Here is a 22,377-nt window from a genome sequence, read left to right on the forward strand (position 1 = left end):
TGCACACCCATAGTTGAGGCTTACAGGTATTTAAAGGGGTACTCATCAGCTTTCTCAGCAGTTTCTATTCCAATTTTACTCATCAGCAGTTTCTATTCCAATTTTTACGTCACAATTCTATACACTATTGAGATTTAGTTTTTCTCAGGATGTATCCCAAAAAGGAGCATCCCCAGATGGTGCTGGTCTGGTTTCCAAAGAAGAAGATGAATCCATCTGGTGGGGTCTAGCTCCCCAGATGTGGGTCCACCTTTTAATTGCAAGGACTATAAATCTCATAACAGTGATGTCCAGCTTCCCTTGGTCAAAACTATAAATCCTTGAGTTGATGTTCATCTTCCTTTCTCAAGCTGTTTTTCTCTGCTTTATTAAGGAGTGAGATAAGCATGTTTCCTTTATATACATTCCAAAGCTAGAGTTTCAAGGATACAAGCAATATTCTAAAATTATACTTCAAAAGGTTATTATTGCAAAATTCTTTAAGGTTTAGCTATAAGCAAAGAGCAACATCCTTAACACTTTAGTTCAAATGCTCCTAAATCAACTAAGATTAATTGCAAACAAAAGATAAGTTCCAAGGCCTTCTTCCATGCTTTGCTTTCCTCAGTTATTATTAGAATTCATCTTTATAACTGCCCCATGGTCGGTCTCCACACATCTCACAATCACAAATACACACATTGCCTGTGTGTACCTGACACCAAACACAGCTTTGTATTTCACAATATTCCTTTTAATATTCGCAAAAAGCCAATCGTAAAATACGTATTTTTCGCAGAGCCAAACCCCGGGGCTGCAGCGCGCTCAGTTTTCCATGCTGTCCCCGCTCAGTGATGCCGTTCCCAGGCAGGGACCGGGCTCTGCCCAGCCCGGCCCGGCTCGGCCGGGATCCGGAGCTCTCCCCGCGATCACAACTTTGCAGGCTCCCCCTCCTTTTCCTTCCCAGCAGGATTTCTGCTCCGAACGCTCCGGGTTTCCTGTTCCCAGCTGGGCAAGGGGAGGGACTGCCGGCCCCGGGGCCCCGCAAGCCGAGCTCTGCCTCCGGAGAGGAGGAGGAGGAGGAGGAGGAAGAGGAGGATGGGTCCGTCCCCCCAGCCCTTGCCCGGCTCCATGTCCCGCTCAGCACCGACACCATCCTCATCCTCACCGCGCGGGAATGAAGGAGCAGAATCTGGGCTGCCAGGTCAGGGAGGGGGGATTTAATCTCTGGGGCAGATGAAGAGGCTCTGAAAAGATTGAAGAAGCTCTGAAGATATTGAAGAAATCTAAGATTGGAAGCTCTGGAGGTATTGAAGAGGCTCTGAGAATTGAGGAACTCTGAAAATGAAGGGCTCTGAAGATATTGAGGAAGTGTGGATCTCAGACTCAGGACTGAGGTGCGAAGTCACGAACACCAGCAAAATGAAGGGACTCTGAAGATATTGAGGGCTGAAGATATTGAGGAAGCTCTGAAGAGATTCCTCTTTGCAGTCGACAGTCCCGGGGAGGATTTTCCAGCATGCCAGGGGGTAAGGAAAAGTTCCAGTTCATCACCCCAGGTGCTGCAGGGTCCAGCTGCTCCCTAGGGCAGGATCCTGCCCCTGCCAGGGGTATGGGATGGGTGAGAGGATGGGAGCTGAGAAATCTGGAGTGGGAGAGCTGGCAGAGAGCTGTGAGGGACCCCCGGGCTTCTGGCACAGCCCAAACTGCTAAAACAGCACTAAGGCACGTAAAGCTGAAGTGGTTAGAGTGATTTCATGGGAATGAGAAAGAAAATGGAACTGTTTCCAGACAGGAAAAATTGGAATTGTGAGAAAGTCTGGTGGAAGCATCACCTGAGTGAGTGCAGAGCGTGGTGTCTGCCCCAGCACAGCCCTGGGGCTCCAGGGAATGGCTGAGAATGATTGGGAATAGTTGGGAATGGTTGGGAGTGGCTGGGAATGGTTTGGAATGGCTGGGAATGGGTGGGAGTGGTTGGGAGTGGTTGGGAATGGTTGGGAAGTGTTGGAGATGGTTGGGAATGGTTGGGAAGGGTTGGGAATTATTTGGAATGGTTTGAAATGGTTGGGAATGGGAACAGAGCAGTGGAAGGTGTTCACGTGTCCTGATGTTCTCACCAGCAGGAGAGGGGAAGGAGGATGAGGAGCTGGAGGATGAGGAGCTGGAGGATGAGGAGCTGGAGGCTCCGGAGGCTCCGTCAGCCGGGAAGAGCCGAGGCTCAGGAGCAGGATGGGCGTGGGGAGTGGTGTTCCACTTCTTCCTGGTGAGTGGGGAATGATCCAAACCCTCCCAGGGCAGGGGCAGGGGGATCTCCAGGACAGACTGACCCCAGCACAGGACAGACTGACCCAGCCGTCCCAGGGCACACCCCAGCCATGCCATTCCCTGTGGAATGCCCCCTGCAAACGTCTCAGTGATGGACAGGAGGGTCCCCTTGCCAGGATGGCTTTTCCCTGGTCAAACACATCACCCCAAAGGAATGCCAAACCCCAAATGAGGGTCAAACCCCAACAGGGTGACAAACTCCAAAGGAGTGTCCTGTCCCTTCAGCAAGAGCATGATCCCGCCTCAGGCAATGAGGGGCTGACTGGGAGCAGCACACACTCTGGGTACTCTCTGGAAGGACCTGGCACCTCAACACCCCTTAAAGCCACTCATTCTCTGTGCCCCAGGCTTTATCTTCCCACCAGTGATGAATCAAGGAATTGTGAAGCTTGGAGAAGCCCTTTAAGGTCACTGAGTCCAGCTGTAAAAAGGCACCGTGCCCCAAGCTAGGAGAGCTTTCCTCCCTTCAAATCCACCCCGAGTGACTCACTGGCAATCATTAACCCCTGCCAGCAGGGAGACAACTGGAGTTAAAATTCAGGACACAAACTCTCTGTCCTTTGCCCCTGTGGCAGAGAAATCCTGGGAAACTGCCCCAGTTAATGTCCATCCCTGCTGCCCTCATCCCCTCCCAGTGATCTCCACACTGATAAATTTGACCATTGCTGCAGTACTAAAAAATAACTTCGAAGGGAAAAGGATCCTATGAAAACTGAGCTCTAGGATGGGATGGAAAGGGGAAGGGGAAGGGGAAGGGGAAGGGGAAGGGGAAGGGGAAGGGAAGGGAAGGGAAGGGAAGGGAAGGAAGGGAAGGGAAGGGAAGGGAAGGGAAGGGAAGGGAAGGGAAGGGAAGGGAAGGGAAGGGAAGGGAAGGGAAGGGAAGGGAAGGGAAGGGGAAAAGGGAGAGGCAAAGGCAAAGGGAGGGAAATTTTTTCCTTCCCTTTTGAAAATCAGTTTTCAAAGGGTTTTCTGAGGGTCTGCTGAGGCCAAACTCAGCATGGCCACCCCCAGCCCACCCTGCTGGCATTCCCCAACCCCAGCTCAAGTGTCCCTGTTTGTTTCTCCCACATCCCCACAAAATGAGCAGAAGGAAAAGCTTTTCCTCCCTCCTGATGCCCTGTGGCACCTCCCCTGCACCCCCTCTCATCCCAGGTCAATGTGCTCGTGATGGGGATGCTGAAGACCTTTGGGATTTTCTTCGTGGCTTTCCGAGAGGAGATGGGGGGATCCTCAGAGCAGCTCAGCTGGATCGGCTCCATCATGTCCTCGCTGCGCTTCCTGGGAGGTGAGCTCCTGTCCCAGGGCCCTGAGGGGGCTCTCTGCACCCCATGCCCATCCCATTCCCACCCCAAACTGCTCCCAGCTGGACACGGCTGGCACCCACACGGGTCTGAGCAGGAATGTGCTCTAAACACTGGGACGTTCAGATGGGATAGTGGGAAAAAATTGGAAATTGGGAAGAAATCCTTTCCTGTGAGGGAATCCTTCCCTTGTACAAGATTGTGTATGAGGATCAGGAGGGATTCTTCATCAGGAACTGGATTGACAGGACAAAGGGGAATGGGTTCAACTGGAAAAAGGGAAATTGGGGTTTGATATTGGAAAATCCTTTCCTTAGGATTTTTCCTCCTGAGAAGCTGAGAGGCCTCAGGAACAAAATGTAAACAATGGTTATCTGCTGCTGTGGAATGCAATAGGTGCATCTGTGATTGGCCCATATTGAATGTTTATATTTAATGGCCAATCAAAGCCCAGCTGGCTCAGACAGAGTACAAGACAGCTGCCCTTGTTATGATTCTTTGACATTCTATTCTATTCTTAGCTTAGCCAGCCTTCTGAGATGAAACCTTTCTTCTATTCTTTTAGTATAGTTTTAATGTTATATATATCATAAAATAATAAATCAAGCCTTCTGAAACATGGAGTCAGATCCTCATCTCTTCCCTCATCCAAAAACCCCTGTGAACACGGTCACACACACTGGCTTTACAACTTTCACAAAAGTTGTGGAGTTTTGATTATCTCCACAAAACACTGTGTCCCCAGAGCTGTGTCCCCTGTGCTGATCTGTGTCCCCATGGCTGATCTGTGTCCCTGTGCTGATCTGTGTCCCCATGGCTGATCTGTGTCCCCATGGCTGGTCCATGTCCCCATGGCTGATCTGTGTCCCTGTTTCCCTCGCAGCCCCGCTGGTGTCCGTGCTGTGCCGACGCCTGGGAGAGCGCCCGATCTCCATCCTCGGCGCTGGGCTGGTGGCTGGGGGCTGCCTGCTCAGCACCCAGGCCACCAGTGTCCCCTTCCTCTGCTTCTCCATGGGCTTCCTGCTGGGTGAGATGGGCATTGTTGTAAATCAGCTCCTTCAGCCTTAAACCTGGGGAAAAGGCGGGTTTGTTCTGCAGGGGTTTGTTCAGGTGGAGGAGCTGAGGTGATCAGGGACAGGACCCAAGGAAGGAGCTGTGCCAGGGCAGGATCAGGTTGGATATCAGGAAAGGTTCTTCCCCAGAGGGTGCTGGCACTGCCTGCCCTGCCAGGGACACCCTGCACCCCCAAAAACAGCCCAGGGCTCTCCTGGGTGGGTGAGGATCAGAGACTCATGCAAAAGCTGTGTCAGGGGAGATTTGGGCTGGATCTCAGGGAAGGCTCTTCCCCCAGAGGGTGCTGGCACTGCCTGTACCCCAAACACAGCCCAGGACCCTCCTGGGTGGGTGAGGATCAGAAACTCATGCATGAAGCTGTGTCAGGGCAGGATCAGGTTGGATATTAGGAAAGGTTCTTCCCCAGAGGGTGCTGGCACTGCCTGCCCTGCCAGGGACACCCTCTGCCCCCAAAAACAGCTCAGGGCTCTCCTGGGTGGGTGAAGATCATATAGTCATGCCCAAAGCTGTGTCAGGGGAAGATTTAGGCTGGATCTCAGGGAAGGCTCTTCCCCCAGGGGGTGCTGGCACTGCCCAGGCTCCCCAGGGAATGGGCACAGCCCCGAGGCTGCCAGAGCTCCAGGAGGGTTTGGACAATGTTCCCAAGGATGCCCAGGGTGGGATTTGAGGGTGTCTGTACACGGTTGGATGTGATCCTGGTTGGATGTGATCTTTGTGGGTCCCTTCCACCTCAGGATATTCTGTAATTCCATGAACCTTCAGTGCCAAATCATCCCCAGCTCCTTTCTGTGAGACACCCTGTGAATTCCCAAAGCTTCATGCTCAGAATAAAACACCAGTTTCAACATCCCAGTCCCAACCAACCTTGATTTTTTTTCCTGGACCTAGATGGATCCTGGCCTGTTAAAATCCCTTATAAAAGGGCAGAGCCTCCAACCCTCAGACACCAAACCCCGCTTTCCCCTGAGTGTGAGAGCAGAAATCCTCTCCTTTCACCCAGGAACTGCCAGCCTGGGACAGCAGCGCATGGAACCCCCACACAGGAAGGGGTTTGTGCCTTCCCTTGGCCCCAGTGGGGGTTTCTGAGGAGGAGCTCTCTGGGCTGGGTTTCTGCAGCCTCCCCAAGGCTGGGTCAGAGATGTCTCTGCCATGGGGCACCACGAGTCTCTCTGTGGTGGGAACCTTTATTCTCATTTTCCCCCTTCCCACAGGGATGGTCTTTGCCTGGTAGAGACTCTCACTCTCATTTTCCTTTTCCCCAGGGATGGGCTTTGCTTGATGGAATCTCTCTGTGGTGGGAACCTTTATTCTCATTTTCCCCCTTCCCAGAGGGATGGGTTTTGCCTTGTGGAGTCTCTCTGTGGTGGGAGACTTCTCCTCTCATTTCCCTCTTTCTCTCAGGGATGGAGTTTCTCTGTGGTGGGAGCCCCTGATTCTCATTTTCCCTTTCCCCAGGGCTGGGCATTGCCTGCTGGAGTCTCTCACTCTGATTTTCCCCTCCCCAGGGCTGGGCTTTGCCTGGTGGAGTCCTCACTCTAATTTTTCCTTTCCCCATGGATGGGTTTTGCCTGCTGGAATCTCTCACTCTCATTTCCCCCTTTCCCCATGGATGGGTTTTGCCCGCTGGAGTCTCTCACTCTCATTTTCCCTTTCCCAGGGCTGGGCCTTGCCTGTTGCAATCTCTCACTCTCATTTCCCCCTTTTCCCCAGGGCTGGGCTTTGCTGCTGGAGTCTCTCACTCTCATTTTCGCTTTCCCAGGGCTGGGCTTTGCCTGGTGGGAGTTTCTGTGTGGTGGAAGCCCCTAATTCTCATTTTCCCCCTTTCCCAGGGCTGGGCTTTGCCTGTCTGTACCAGGCAGCTGCAGTGGTCACAGCCAAGCGCTGCCGGGCTCGCCTGGGGCTCAGCAACGCCCTGGCCCGCTCGGGCATGGGGCTGACCTTCCTCATGGCCCCCTTCACCCAGCTGCTCATCGAGGCCTATGGATGGCAAGGTGAGAGGGCACAGGTGCCCACAGCAGCTGTGGGTCCCTGCAGTGCCCAAGGCCAGGCTGGATGGGGTTTGGAGCAGCCTGGGATGGTGGGAGGAGAACCAGAACCATCCCATGGCAGGGGTGGGATGGGAGCAGCTTTAGGGCCCTTTCCAACCCAAACCATCATTTTTCATCCCTTGCCCTCCAAATCAGCCGCCCCCAGCCTGTCGCAGACATTTTTTCATAGAAATCCTTTCTTTCACATTTGTCCATCTTCTGGGAAGCAGAGCCCCAGAAGAAGAATGTAAACAATTGTTATCAGCTGCTGTGAAATGCAGCAGGTGTCCCTGTGATTAAGTCATCTTCCTTGTGTACCATTAAAAGCCAATCACAGGAGCAACTCAAAAACAGATTCCCTACACACAAAACTTTGTTATTCATTCTTTCTATGCTATTCTTAGCATAGCTGCTCTCTGCAACTTCTCTTCTTTTTCTTTTTAGTATAGTTATAATGTATTATATATCTTATATCAATAAATCCAGCCTTCTGATCAAAGAACAAGATTCTCGTCCTTCTCTCACCACAGTGACCGTCTAAGGTCACTGTAATACCAGCCTGCAGAGGCAGCTGGCTCAAAGCTGCCAAGGGTTCTGTAAATTCCAGCTCCATGCACAGGAAAAAATTCATGTATAATATATAAATTAATTTCAAGGAGCCAAAACATTTCATTGACAAGGAGCTTGCTAGTGTCAGGGTGATGCACAGCGTGGATTGCAGATCCCTGCTGCTGTACAGAACCTTGCTTCTCACTGAGCACAAAACAATCCCTGAGTCCCCTGTGGCTGCCCCTGGATCCCTGGAAGTGTCCAAGGCCAGGCTGGAGCAATCTGGGACAGTGGAAGTGTCCCTGCACATGGCAAGGGTGGAATGGATGGGCTTTGAGGTCCCTCCCAACCCAAACCATTCTCCCAGGATACCTCTGGATACCCAGGATTCTCTGATTATAATTTGGCACCATTATAATTTGGAATTTCTTTCTGAAAGGCATTCAGAGTTTCAAACTCCTTCCTCTGAAGGCAGAGAAGCCTCTCCCATCCCAGCCATTCCCACAGCTGCCATAGCAAGGCAAAGGGTTTCAGGCTGGATCAGCCCTACAGGGGCAAAGTCCCTCCAAAGCTGCAGCTGGATCCTGTTCCTTCCAGTTCATCAGCTCTGAGAGGGAATTTGGGGAGATCTGGAGGCTCTAAGATGCTCTTCTTAAAAATTCAGCACGCCAAGGAATGATTCTGCCTCTTCTAGGATAGTCTGGGGACATCTTGGTAATAATTAAACACTTAATCAGTCATTAAACTCAAAACACAGATCTCAGAAATCAAACCCAGAAATCCCTCATTAAAATCAGAGTCAAAGCACAGATCCCAGAAATCAAACCCAGAAATCCCTCATTAAAATCAGAGTCAAAGCACAGATCTCAGATATCAAAACCAGAAATCCCTAATTTTACTGTAGTGTTTCAAGACCATCTTGAAGGTCCATCATGAGGAATGAGGAAAAGCAAAACAGAGCCCAGAGTAGCTGTGGATTTGTCCTGTGCATCACAGCAAAGTGAACTTCCAGCTAGAAAAAGAGGAATAAAAATCTCTGTTTTGTTGACTCCTCCATAAGGAGGAGGCAAACAGAGCTTTCTCCATGGCCAGTGAAATCCACACCCTGTTCTAAAATGCCATTTTCTGCTGCTCCCCCCTTTCCAAGCCAAGAACAAACCCCCTTTTGCCTCCCCTCAGGTACTCTGCTGATTTTTGGAGGCATCATGCTGAACCTGGTTCCTTCCAGCATGCTGCTGTGGCCTGCCAGCCCCCAGCTGCCTCAGAAATCTGCCAAAAACCAACACCAGGGGTCTCCAGGGGCAGAGAAAGATCCAGAAGCTCCTGGTGGGTGTTCAGATGGAAGCACCCAGAGGGAATTTCAGCTTCTCCATGCACAGGAGAGAATGGTGGTGCCCCATGACAGAGATGCCTCAGAGCCAGCAAATCCATCTGCCCTGCAGAAACCCAGCCTGGAGAGCTCCTGCCCAGAAACCCTCACCAAGGCCAGGAGAAGCCACCAAACCCCTGCAGCCACCACAAAGGAACCTCCTCAGCCTCTGCTGGACTTCTCCCCGCTGAAGGATCCTGTTTTCTACATCTTCACCTGGTCCTTCCTCTTCAGCCACCTGGCCTATTTCGTGCCCTTCTTCCACCTGGTGGCCAGAGCCAGGACCTTGGGCTTGAGCAGCAGGGATGGCTCCTACCTCATCGCCGTGGCTGGTAGGCACAGGGACCTCCACACCCCCAGCCCACAGGAAAACAGCCCCAATTCTGCCCAGAAATGGCCCCAGATGTGTCCTGGGATGGATCCTCCTGGGTGCTTCTCCCAGTGCCAGCTGGATGATCCCACACCCTCCCTGCTCCCAAAACCCACAAATCTTCCCTAAAAAGGTGCTCTGTGCCCACCACAATCCCTGCTGGGCTTAAACCCCCAAGCCAGAAAGGCATCCAAAACCCTCCAGGTTTGACCCTAAAGGGAGAAATTCAATATTGGGGAAAAACCTCCCACATTAATGTGGATCCAGGCATTTGGATTGGCACATCCCAAACTCCAAGTGGGGAAAATACAAGGCACAATCTCCAAAACCCAAACCCGTGCCTGGCTTTAAGGCACATCCCCCAAAACCCAAACCCCAAAAATTAAATTCATGCTTGGGTTTAAAGCGCACTCCCCAAAAACCAAACCCCAAAACCAAACCCATGCTTGGTTTTAAGGCACACTCCCCAAAGCCCAAACCCATGCCCAGATCCAGGCACTTGGATTTGGAATATCCACCTCAAAGTGGGGGAAAACAAGGCACAGTCCTCAAAAATCAAATCCATGCCTGGCTTTAAGGCACACTCCCCAAGACCCAAACCCCAAACCCATGACTGGTTTTAAAGAACAGTTCCCAAAACCAAACCCATGCATGATTTTAAGGCACACTCCCCAAAACCCAAACCCCAAACCCATGACTGGTTTTAAGGCACACTCCCAAAAATCAAACCCATGCCCACATCCAGGCATTTGGATTTGCACATCCCAAATTCCAAGTGGGGAAAAACAAGGCACAATCCCCAAAACCAAATCCATGCCTGGTTTTAAGGCACATTCCTCAAAAACCAAACCCATGCCTGGTTATAAAGAACAGTTCCCAAACCCATGTTTAGTTTTAAGGCAAACTCCCCAAAACTCAAACCCATGCCTGGCTTTAAGGCACACATCCCAAAAACCAAACCCATGCCTGGTTTAAAGGCAGATTCCCCAAAACCCAAACCCATGCTTGGTTATAAAGAACAGTTCCTGAACCCAAACCCATGCTTAGTTTTAAGGCAAACTCCCCAAAACCCAAACCTCAAACCCATGCCTGTCTTAATCCACACTCCCCAGAAATCAAACCCATGCCCAGAGCAGGCATCTGGATTTGGCACATCCATCTCCAAGTGGGGGAAAAACAAGGCACAGTCCCCAAAAATCAAACCCATGCCTGGCTTTAAGGCACACTCCCCAAGACCCAAACCCTAAAACCCAAACCCATGCATGATTTTAAGACACACTCCCCAAAACTCAAACCCCAAACCCATGCCTGGTTTTAAGGCACACTCCCCAAAACCCAAACCCTAAAACCCAAACCTATGCCTGGCTTTAAGGCACACTCCCCAAAACCCAAACCCCAAAACTAAACCATGCCTGGTTTTAAGGCATAGTCCCCCAAAACCCAAACCCATGCCTGCTTATAAAGAACACTTCACAAAACCAAACCCATGCCTGGTTTTAAGGGACACTCCCCAAAACCCAAACCCATGCCTGGTTTTAAGGGACACTCCCCAAAACCCAAACCCATGCCTGGTTTTAAGCCAGGATTAACACTAAAACCATCCTGGGGTAAGAAAGTGGCTCCAGCCTGAGTCAGCAGCAAATATTTTATTATACAAAACTTTTATTTCTGCAGTGCTGGGGAATATTCAGCAGTGTGGGGTTGTGGAGGTTTTAGGATTCCCCAGGAATTAATGGGATATTTGGGATGAGGAGTGGGAGGGACACAGGGCTCAGTGGGACATGAGCTCACTCGAGAGCTCCTTGAACTTTGCTTCATAAAAATGTACCAAGAAATCTAAAAAAAAAAGCTCTCAAAACTCCAAATCTCAAAACCCCAACAACTAAAAGGCTGCTGAGCCTCTAAAATGTCTGGGTTTCTATAAAATGCCTGGGGTTTTAGAAAAATTAAATTTTAGAATTTAAATGATTATAAAATAAATAAAAAAATATTAGGGTTAATATAAATAATCAAGTGTAACATACATAATGTATAAAAATAATAAAAATAATATATTATAAAACACTGTAAAATAACTATATTAGAAAATATAATATGTAATATTGTATTATAATGTATAGTAAAAATGGAAAAATATTAAAAATATGCAAATACTAAATTATAAATATAGTAATGTGAGGATAAGTAGAATTTAACTATATGAAATGCAGTTAATTATAGAAAAGAATATAGAAAATATAAAAATATAATATTATATACTATATTATATATAATATAATAAATTATATATTATGACTGATAATAAACTATAGTATTAGTAATATAAAAGATAAAATACTCTAAGTATCAATATAATACATATACTACAAATACAAAAAACCTTCTAAAATATTATAAAATATAGCTACATGTATAATATCTAATAAATTTATATGAAGTAATAACATATAAAATACCTAGAAATAACAGAATTTCTATATTATACAAAGTATCAATTTCACACATATACTACAAATAATAAAAATAAAAAAGAAAATACTATAAAATATAGTTAAATTTATGATATCTAATATATTTATATTAAGCAATAATATATTAAAATATCTAGAAATAATAGAATTTAAATATTACGCAAAATCACGTCTCAATATATTACATATACTACAAATAATTAAAAATATTATAAAATCCTATAAAATACAGCTAAATTTATGATATATAATAAATGTAGATGAAGTAATAATATATAAAAATATCTAGAAATAATAGAATTTCTATATTACACAAAGTCAAGTATCAATATATTACATATACTATAAATAATAAATACTATAAAATATAGCTAAATTTATAATAACTAATAAATGTATATGAAGCAATAACATATAAAATACCTAGAAATAATAGAATTTCAATATATTACATATACTACAAATAATAAAAATAATATAAAATACTATAAAATCCAGCTAAATTTATAATATCTAATAAATTTATATTAAGTAATATATATAAAAATGTCTAGAAAAAACAGAATTTTAGTATTACATGAAGTATCTATTTAATGCATATAGTATAAATAATAAAAATAATAATATAAAATACTATAAAATATAGCTAAATGTATAATATCTAATAAATGTATATGAAGTAATAATATGTAGGAATATCTAAAAAATAATAATATAAAATACTATAAAATGTAGCTAAATGTATAATATCTAATAAATGTATATGAAGTAATAATATATACGAATATCTAGAAATAACAGAAATTCAATATTACACAAAATCAAATCTTAATATATTACATATACTACAAATAATAAAAATAATAATATAAAATACTATAAAATCCAACTAAATTTATGATATCTAATAATTGTATATGAAGTTTATAGTATTTGTAAAAGTAATAGTTTATACAAATAATTTATAAAAATATCTAAGAATCAATACAATAATTTATAAAAATATCTAATAATATATAAAAAGAATTTATAATAATAATTTATAAAATAATAATTATATAAATAATTTAAATTTAGAAAAATAATTTATAATAATTTATTAAAATAAATATAATTTATAGAAATATCAAAAAATAATAATTTATGTAATTTATCAATAATTTATAAAAATACCTAGAAATAATAGGATTTAAAGATGACACAAAGTCTCTGAGCGCTCCTGTTCCCTCAGGCATCACGGAGATGCTGAGCCAGCTGCTCTCGGGCTGGGTGGCCGACCACAACTGGACCAAGAAGTACCATTTCCATGTCACCTACCTGCTCCTGAGCGGGGCCACCAACCTGCTGGGGCCGCTGGCCACCTCCTTCCACCTGCTGCTGGCCTACACCGTGGCCCTGGCCACCTTCTGTGGGGGCTTCATGGCCCTGGTGCTGCCCGTGCTGGTGAGTGCTGGTGGGCCCAGCGGGGCTGGGGGGGCTGATCCTGTCCCAGAACCATCCCAAAACCATCCTGGGACACCAGAACCATCCTGGGACAACCAGAACCATCCCAAAACCATCCTGGGACACCAGAACCATCCCAAAACCATCCTGGGACACCAGAACCATCCTGGGACACCAGAACCATCCCAAAACCATCCTGGGACAACCAGAACCATCCCAAAACCATCCTGGGACACCAGAACCATCCCAAAACCATCCTGGGACAACCAGAACCATCCCAAAACCATCCTGGGACAACCAGAACCATCCCAGAATCACCTGGGAGGGACACCCAAAACCATTCCAGAAACAGAACCAGAACTATTCCAGAATCACCTGGGACACCCATAACCATCCCAAAATTACTTGGGACACCCAGAACCATTCCAGAATCACCTAGAACACCCAGAACCATCCCAAAACCATCCTGGGACACCCATAACCAAAACCAGAACCATCTCACAATCACATGGGAGGGACACCCAGAACCAGAACCATCCCAAAATCACCTAGGACACCCAGAATCAAAACCATCCCAGAATCACCTGAGAGGGACACCCAGAACCAGAACCATCCCAAATCACCTGGGACACCCAGAACCATCCCAGAATCACCTGGGACACCCAGAACCATCCCAAAATCACATGGGACACCCAGACCTGCAGCAAGGTTCCCCTGGACACTCCAGGGATGCTCCCAGGGCTGGAGCCGGCCTGGAGAGCTGGGAGTGCTCAGCCTGGAGAGGAGAAGGCTCCAGGGAGAGCTCAGAGCCCCTTCCAGTGCCTAAAGGGATCCAGGAGATCCCCTTAGAGCCCCTTCCAGAGCTAAAGGGGTTTCAGGAGATCCTCTTGGAGCTCCTTTCAGAGCTAAAGGGGATCCAGATACCCCTGGAGCCCCTTCCAGTGCCCAAAAGGGATCCAGGAGATTCCCTCAGACCCCCTTCCAGAGCCTTAAGGGGCTCCAGGGAGAGCTCAGAGCCCTTCCAGAGTCAAAGGGGTTTCAGGAGATCCCCTTGGAGCCCCTTCCAATGCCCAGAAGGGATCCAGGAGATTCCTCAGAGTCCCTTCCAGAGCCTAAATGGGATCCAGATCCCATTGGAGCCCCTTCCAGAGCTAAAGGGGCTCCAGGAGAGCTGGAGAGGGACTGGGGACAAATGATGGAGGGACAGGACACAGGGAATGGCTCCCACTGTCAGAGAGCAGGGATGGATGGGATATTGGGAAGGGATTGTTCCCTGTGAGGGTGGGCAGGCCCTGGCACAGGTGCCCAGAGCAGCTGTGGCCGCCCCTGGATCCCTGGAGGTGTCCAAGGCCAGGCTGGAGAGGGCTTGGAACAGCCTGGGATGGTGAAGGTGTCCCCATGGTGGGGTGGAATGAGAAGGGCTTGAAAGTCCCTTCCAAGCCAAACCACTCCATAATAAATGCAAATATCTGCAATATCTCAGAGCTGGCTGGGCCCAGCTCAGCCCATCAGGCCAGGGCTGCTCCTGGGCTCCCCTGGCAGGGGAGCTGCTGTGCCCAGGGATGTGGTGTCCCCTGAGCCCAGGGCTGGCTCTGGCTCCCCGAGTGTCCCAGGGCTCAGCACCAGCCCTGAGCACCCTCACACTGAAGGGGCAGCTGAAGGATTCACACCTGAGTGAGGGGGAGCAGAATTTGGGGCCTGGCCACTGCTCCTGCTCCCTCCTGTGTGGGCCCAGCCAAAGAAAATCCTCTGAAACACCAAATAATAAATGAGATATTAAATACCTCTTTCAAATAATGAAATATAGTGAGTTTAGATTAGATTGTAGGAAAAAATCCTTCCCTGTGAGGGTGGGCAGGCCCTGGCACAGGGTGCCCAGAGCAGCTGGGGCTGCCCCTGGATCCCTGGCAGTGCCCAAGGCCAGGCTGGACAGGGCTTGGAGTAACCTGGGGTAGGTGAAGGTGTCCCTGCCATGTCAGGGGTGGAAGGGATGGGCTTTAAGGTCCTTTCCAACCCAAACCATTCTCCCAGGATATCTCTGAATACCCAGGATTACCTGATCCAGGCAGGGAGGCACCATTATAATTTGGAATTTCTCTCTAAAGGCATTCAGAGTTTCAAACTCCTTCCTCTGAAGGCAGAGAAGCCTCTCCCATCCCAGCCATTCCCACAGCTGCCTTAGGGAGGCAAAGGGTTCCAATCTGGATCAGCCCTACAGGGGCAAAGTCCTTCCAAAGCTGCAGCTGGAGAGGAAATTCCCCAGAAAAAAAAAAGAATTTAATCATCTCTTGTGCTTTAAAAAAAAAATCAATTAATCTCTTGTGCAATGCATTCCTATGAAGCCAATCACTAATTATCCATTTTGGTTTCCAAACAGGTGGATCTGGTGGGTGTGGAGAAGCTCCACAGCAACCTGGGCTTTGCTGCTTTCTTTGCAGGTTTAGCAGCCATGGGAGGACCCCCTCTGGCAGGTGAGTGATGTTTTATAAAACCCTCACCCATCCCAGAAATGGATAAACCATGCTGCTGCTTCACTCTCCTACAGGGATCTATCCCAGGATGGGTTTTCTGTTCAAACAGAGAGAGAGAAAACAAAAAATCCTATTTCAAAAATGCATTTTTATAGGCAGGCAACATTTTACTTGGGAATTTACAAAATCCAACCAGCAGCTTGGAAAATGCTGCCTGAAATATTTACAAAATGCTGCCTGGAATATTTGGAAAATGATGCCTGGAATATTTACAAAATGCTGCCTGGAATATCTGGAAAATGCAGTGAAGCCCCATGTGCAGAGCTCAGCCCTGAGCACAGCAGGGTAACAAGCACATTTCCATGGATTTTACTCCCAGTGGTGTTATTTTAACACTGAACTTGGACTGGAGGCACTGGAGGGGAAGCAAGGACAGACTGAGCAAGGTTCCCACCAGGCAGAGGCACTGACACACCAGGAGAAGCCTCGGTAATCTCTTGTTTTGACAGAGATTACACAGCTCAGCCACCACAGCTCTGGGCCCTGAGATAAGGAGCATGAAAAGCCTTTGCTCTTCTCCCTCTGCCAGGAAACCAAGGCAGCTGGGAGGATTTGGGAGATTTCAAGTGCTTGGAAATGAGTGTCCAGCATCTCTAAGGAGCAGGGGAATTGTTCTCATCCAAACAGCTTGGCCAGGACAAAGCTTTCCCTTGCCTGCAGCCCTGGGCAGCATTTGAGGGGGGATTCTGCCCCTCTGCCCTGCTCAGGTGAGACCCCAGAGTTGCCCCAGCCCTGGGGAACATCAGGAGGACTTGGAGCTGCTGGAGATAACCCAGAGGAGCCCATGAAGATGCCCCAAGGGCTGGAGCCAGGCTGGGAGAGCTGGAGCGCTCACCTGGAGAGGAAAAGGCTCCAGGGAGAGCTCAGAGCCTAAAGGGGATCCAGGAGAGCTGGAGAGGGACTGGGGACAAGGGAGGGAGGGACAGTGTCACTGTCATATTTTATTAAATATCCTGGCAAAAGGATTTTTCATAAAATATGACAGTAACAGGACAGGACACAGGGAATGGCTTCCACTGCCAGAGGCAGGGATGGATGGGATATTGGGAAGGAATTGTTGCCTGTGAGGGTGGGCAGGCCCTGGCACAGGGTGCCCAGAGCAGCTGTGGATCCCTGGCAGTGCCCAAGGCCAGGCTGGATGGGGCTTGGAGCAGCCTGGGACAGTGGAAGTGTCCCTGCCCATGGCAGGGGTGAAATGGGAAGAACTTTAGGGTTCTTTCCAACCCAAACCATCATTTTTTTGTTCCCTGCCCTCCAAATCAGTGCCCCCATCCCACAGAGGTGCCTGGCTGGAAGCTGCCAAGGGTTCTGTAAATTCCAGCTCCATGCAAAGTTTCAGCAACTTTCTTTCTATAAAAATTCTATTCTTTCTATAAAAATTAATATTCCCAATCAATATCCCTGGGCTGGTTCTGCTGTGTCTGTAGATGCAATTTCAAGGAGCCAAAACATTTCATTGACCAGGAGCTTCCCAGTGTCAGGGTGATGCACAGCCTGGATTGCAGATCCCTGCTGCTGTACAAGGTGTGCACTGAGCACAGAACAATCCCTCAGTTCCCCTGTGGGTGCCCCTGAAAACCTGGCAGTGCCCAAGGCCAGGCTGGATGGGGCTTGGAGCAGCCTGGGACAGTGGAAGTGTCCCTGCCCATGGCAGGGGTGAAATGGGAAGAACTTTAGGGTTCTTTCCAACCCAAACCATCATTTTTTGTTCCCTGCCCTCCAAATCAGCTGCTCCCAGCCTGCAGAGGGGCCTGGCTCAAGGGTTCTGTAAATTCCAGCTTCATGCCAAGTTTCAGCAACGCTGCTGTTCCTTCTATAAAAATTAATATTCCCAATCAATATCCCTGGGCTGGTTCTGCTCTGTGGATGCAATTTCAAGGAGCCAAAACATTTCATTGTCAGGGTGATGCACAGCCTGGATTGCAGATCCCTGCTGCTGCACAAGGTGTGCACTGAGCACAAAACAATCCCTCAGTTCCCCTGAATCCCCTGGCACAGCGACACAGCAGGGGCTAAACACCCTGGCTGTCACTTATCCACACTCACATTGCATTAAAAAAGTTAAATTTCCATCCAGCTGCAATATTTCTGCACTAATGGGAAGCTTTTTGCTCTCTGCAGTGGGTTTGTAAAGCAGGTTTCTTGCAAAAAGCTTTCCACAGAAATCAGGCTTAAGGCAGGTGGGATAAATAAAGGCCAAATGAAGCCAAGAAGCAAAACAATTCCTGATCCATCTCATTACAGGCAGAGCAAGATGGAAACAATCCAGAGCTCAGGGATCCAAGATAAATTCTGCAATTTTCTCTTGCAATGCAGTTTTAAGTGTGAAAACTGAGTGAGACCAAAAACTCCTGATGAAATGTCCAAAACCATCTGTTCCTTGCAGAATGCAGGATTTAAATACTCTGCACTTGGTGCTCTCACCTCCTAAAAACCTTGAGTTTAGAATTACAATTTCATCAAACTCAAGTGTTTTTACACAATGGAAATAATGATGATGGATAATGAGAACTGCAAAGGTTAAAACTGCCTAATTTAAATATTAGACCAAAGCCTAATCCAAGGAAAAGGTGACTTACCTGAAACAATCCAGAGCTCAGGATCCAGGATAAATTCTGCAATTTTCTCTTGCAATGCAGTTTTAAGTGTGAAAACTGAGTGAGATCAAAAATTCCTGATGAAATGTCCAAAACCATCTGCTCCTTGCAGAATGCAGGATTTAAATACCCTGTGAGACCCTGGGATTTGGTGCTCTCACCTCCCAAAATCCTTGAGTTTAGAATTACAATTTCATCACACTCAAGTGTTTTTGCACAGTGAAAATAACGATGATGGACAATGAGAACTGCAAAGGTTAAAACTGCCTAATTCATATATTAGACCAAAGCCCAATGCAGGAAAAGGTGACTTACCTGCAAATCTGTTCAGCTGAAAGCCCTGAAATCCAGGGCAGGACCCAAAGGGGAAGTTTGGAGTCTCCCTCAGAGCTGCCCATCCACTGGCACCTCTGGATGCTGAAATAACCCAGCCCAAAGCAGAATAAACATTATTTTGGCAGCCTGGAGCAAGCTGAGGAGAGAAGGGCACAGTTTATTTCGACAAGCAGTACAAATCACTGACTCAAAATGCAAAAGAGCTGAACCAAAGCCTGTAAAGCAAATTCTAGAAAAGATTCCAGCCCCCAGAGGACAAACTGCAGTCCCAAGAAATTTGGGTGGTGAAAAGGGAGAGGATGGAGTCATCAAAAGCTCTGCTGCCACACGTATTTAGATGTTTGCTAAATTCTGCCTTCACTTTCCCACTGAATTTTGCTCCTCAGGGCATCAAGAATAAATAAAACTTCTGATTAAAGATCAGCAGCACAATTTAAACAGCCTGAGCCAGCTGGTAGCAGCAGCAGTGCTGGGAATGTTTGGTTTGGATTTCATTGCTGGGATTTACCAGCATTCCTCACAAAACTGCTGCTTTGCTGGGGTTTGAACACCACAAGCTCCCAGTTCAGCTTTCTGCAGCAGCAGTGATTATTGTTTTGTTTTGGAAATGAATCTGGGGCACAGAGAATGGAGTTGCTTCAGAAGGTTGGGGTGTGATGGAGTTGGTGGCTGTGCTGCCAGTGAGGCAATGCTGGTAAATCCCACTGCACCTAAATCCCATCCAGCACTAAAAAAACCCAGGAAAATAAAAAAAATAAAAATTAAGAAATATCCTGAAGGATATTTTAAGAATTGCAATAAATCAGAGCTCAACTGGAGCACTCTGTCCTGTTCCTCTCATAAATAACTACGTCAGCATCTCTTTCCAAATCCCAGAGACTTCCAGGCAGCAGAAACAGAAACTCCTGGGAATGAACCCCAGGGTCATGGGAGAGGCCCCCAGTGCAGCACCAGGGCATGGATCCCACAGGGAATGGATCCCAGCAGGAGATATATTCCCCCAGGGAATGGATCCCACCAAAGGGTGGATCCCAGCAGGGGATGGATCCTACAGGGGATGGATTTCACCAGAGGATGGATTTCACCAGGGAATAGATCCCACAGGGGATGGATCCCACCAGAGGATGGATCCCAGCAGGGTATGGGTCTCACAGGGGATGGATCCCAGGAGGGCATGGATCCCACCACAGGATGGATCCCATCACAGGATGGATCCTACCAGGGCATGGATCCCAGCTGGGCAGACCCACCAGGGATGGATCCCATCACAGGATGGATCCTACCAGGGCATGGATCCCAGTCAGGGACAGATCCCACCAGGGGATGGAGCTCATCAGGGGATGGATCCCACCACAGGATAGATCCCAGGAGGGGATGGATCCCACAGGGGATGGATCCAAGGAGAGGATGGATTCCAGCATGGGATGGATCCCACCGTGGGAGGGGTCCCAGCAGGGGTTGGATCCCACCAGGAGATGGATCCTACCAGGAGATTGATCCCACCATGGGAAAGATCCCAGCAGGGGATGGATCCCACTATGGGATAGATCCCATGAGGGGATGGATCCCACTATGGGAGATCCCACCAGGGCATGGATCCCACCAGGGGATGAGTCCCAGGAGGGGAAGGATCCCACTAGGGGATGGATCCCATTATGGGATGGGTCCCACCATGGCATGGATCCTCCTCTCCAGCTGCAGCTCCTCCAGCACGTGGCTCCCAGGCCATCCCTGAGGAGCAAACACACACAGGGACTCCCCCTGAGACAGCAGTGAGCCAGGACAAACTGAAACTGGGCAAAAGCAGCTGTGCTGTGCTTTATAAACCCTTCTGTGGAAATCCACAGCAGGGAATGTCAGTGCCTCTGCTCCAGCACAGATCCCAAACCTCACTGGCACCCTCCCCGAGCCCAGCACCTCAGGGACTGCATCCTGTCCCTTCCTGGGGTTGAGAAGCCAAATTCTGGGTCAGATCTGCTGTTTCTGGACCTCAGGGACTGTATCCTGTCCCTTCCTGGGTTTGAGGAGCCAGATTTGGGTCAGATCTGCTGTCTGTGTGACTCAGGGAAGCCCGTGGATGTGTGGATTCCATGGATGTCTCCAGAGGAACTGCATTTCACACCAGCAGCAGATCTGGCTCAGCTGCTGCCCCACACCCACCCACCCCACCCCACATTTGGGACTGGATTAGGGGTTTTATGTGCAGCAGCAGCATCTCCCAGCGCTTTGTAGATTTTAGATTCAAAGAGAGGAACTCTCCACCTTTCAAAGTTCTGCCCAGAGCCCTGATAATTTGCCAGGACCAAACCCAACACTTGGAGGTCGCTTTAAAAGGTGACCTGAACCCTCCAGACATTCCTGAGGCTCAATGGAATTCAGCTTTTCCTTTTAAGTCCTCCCAGAGCTACTTTTATCAAGTTCACTTCCAGCTCCTGGCCTGGGGTGTCTCCTGTTAGACAAAGGACATGAAACTGGGTCTGCTCACAGAAAACAAGGCTGGAGAACATCTGGTTTGCAGCCCAGATGTTGCAAATACCAACATGTGCAAGTCATCCCTTCAATCCAAGAGAATCTTCCATCAGCCACTTTTGGCCCACTTACTTAAACAGGAAAAAAAAAAAAATCAGGGATTAAATTCACATTAAATTAAACACCATGTCCACTACAAGGATCAAAGTTGGCTCTGGGAAAAATGACCTGCATGTCATTTCCTTACAGGAAATGCTGCCCAGGAAGAGTTAAAATAATTTAAGGGAAATATCTGAGCAATTCTTAGATGAGAACACACATCCTTTGCCTCCCACCCACCTCCCTGAATTATTTTTTTCACTGAGAAAAATCCTCCAGCTTTAATAACAACCTTCTCTCCTGCAGGGTGGCTCTATGACTACACCCAGACCTACGCCTGCTCCTTCCTCTTTGCTGGAGCCTGTGCTCTCATCTCACCCATCTCCTTCTTCTTTGAGCCTGCAGCCCAAAAATGGAAGCTAAAAAAAGCCAATTTGAACAAAAACTGAAGTTTTAAAGGCTGAGCTTTGATCATATCTACGTGGGAAAGCCATTGCCTGAACTGGGAAGGATCAACAGCAGCAACACTGAAAATACCAGAATATTCCAAAATAACTGGAATTTTTGGATGTCAGATTCAGTTTGGATAGCTGGATATTTGTGCTGATTAAAGCCAGCTGAGAAAGGCACAGTGTGAAGTGTATGGGGGAAATGCAGCCCATGGTGGTGCCTCAGCTCCTGAGCTGGGTTTTTGTGCCTCTCAGATTGAATCCTCAGCTCTGTCCTGGACTCACTCACCTCGTGGCATGAGCAGCTCCCAGAGATTCCAGCTCATTTCTGCTCACTGGCCCTGGGGAGGGATGAGGGCAGGGAGATCCTTCCTTCCATGAGGGTCCTGCAGGAGCTCCATGAGGGTCCTCCTCTCTCTGGGGCAAGGATGCTGCAGTGGGGCCACTCCACATCCCAGCACAGTCACTGCCACAGCACACATGACCTGGAGGCAAAGCCAGTTTAATTAAAGCCAAATAATATAAATAATATTATATAATAATATAATAATATAATATAAAGCACAACACAGCAAAGTCAGAGACCAAACCCACCCTCCCCAGCTTCCCAACCCTCCAGGGACTCCTGTCATGGACATATTTTATGAAAAATTGTTTCATTAGGATCTTTTCTCCTGAGAAGCTGAGAAGCCTCAGAGGAAAAGAAAAACAATGATTATCTGCTGCTGTGGAATGCAACAGGTAAATCCTTGATTGGTCTCATGTGGTTGTTTCTAATTAATGGCCAATCACAGTCCAGCTGTCTCAGACTCTGGTCAGTCACAAGATTTTATAATTTCATTCCTTTCTATTCCTTTCAAGCCTTCTGATGAAATCCTTTCTTCTATTCTTTAGTATAATTTTAGTAGATAATTGTCTTTTAATATAATATATATAATAAAATAATAAATCAGCCTTCTGAAACATGGAGTCAAGTTTCTCATCTCCT

General features: G+C 47.6%; 1 protein-coding gene across 2 annotated transcripts; it reads left to right on the plus strand.

Annotated features, from left to right (window-relative positions):
* Positions 1-1,023: 1,023 nt before the first annotated feature.
* On the plus strand, positions 1,024-22,333 carry SLC16A4 (solute carrier family 16 member 4). 2 transcript variants are annotated; one of them, XM_064733312.1, is made up of 10 exons: positions 1,024-1,508; positions 2,100-2,242; positions 3,457-3,589; positions 4,489-4,632; positions 6,509-6,670; positions 8,435-8,581; positions 8,698-8,956; positions 12,697-12,908; positions 15,286-15,379; positions 21,247-21,385. In XM_064733312.1, exons 1-10 carry the CDS (start codon positions 1,499-1,501, stop codon positions 21,257-21,259), a joined length of 1,317 nt encoding a protein of 438 aa, XP_064589382.1. In that variant the 5' UTR covers positions 1,024-1,498; the 3' UTR covers positions 21,260-21,385. The 2 variants fall into 2 exon arrangements, with proteins under 2 accessions (XP_064589382.1, XP_064589381.1); XM_064733311.1 differs by having other exon boundaries at positions 8,435-8,956; positions 21,247-22,333.
* Positions 22,334-22,377: the final 44 nt, after the last annotated feature.

Source organism: Zonotrichia leucophrys, chromosome 26 (assembly GCF_028769735.1).
Source record: "Zonotrichia leucophrys gambelii isolate GWCS_2022_RI chromosome 26, RI_Zleu_2.0, whole genome shotgun sequence".
Classification (NCBI taxonomy): domain Eukaryota; kingdom Metazoa; phylum Chordata; class Aves; order Passeriformes; family Passerellidae; genus Zonotrichia; species Zonotrichia leucophrys.

Excerpts from the sequence above, each read along its gene's own strand:
- SLC16A4 (XM_064733311.1), top strand. Across the intron at positions 3,590-4,488 it reads CTCGCTGCGCTTCCTGGGAG|CCCCGCTGGTGTCCGTGCTG; the intron begins GTGAGCTCCTGT and ends TTTCCCTCGCAG. Across the intron at positions 6,671-8,434 it reads CGAGGCCTATGGATGGCAAG|GTACTCTGCTGATTTTTGGA; the intron begins GTGAGAGGGCAC and ends GCCTCCCCTCAG.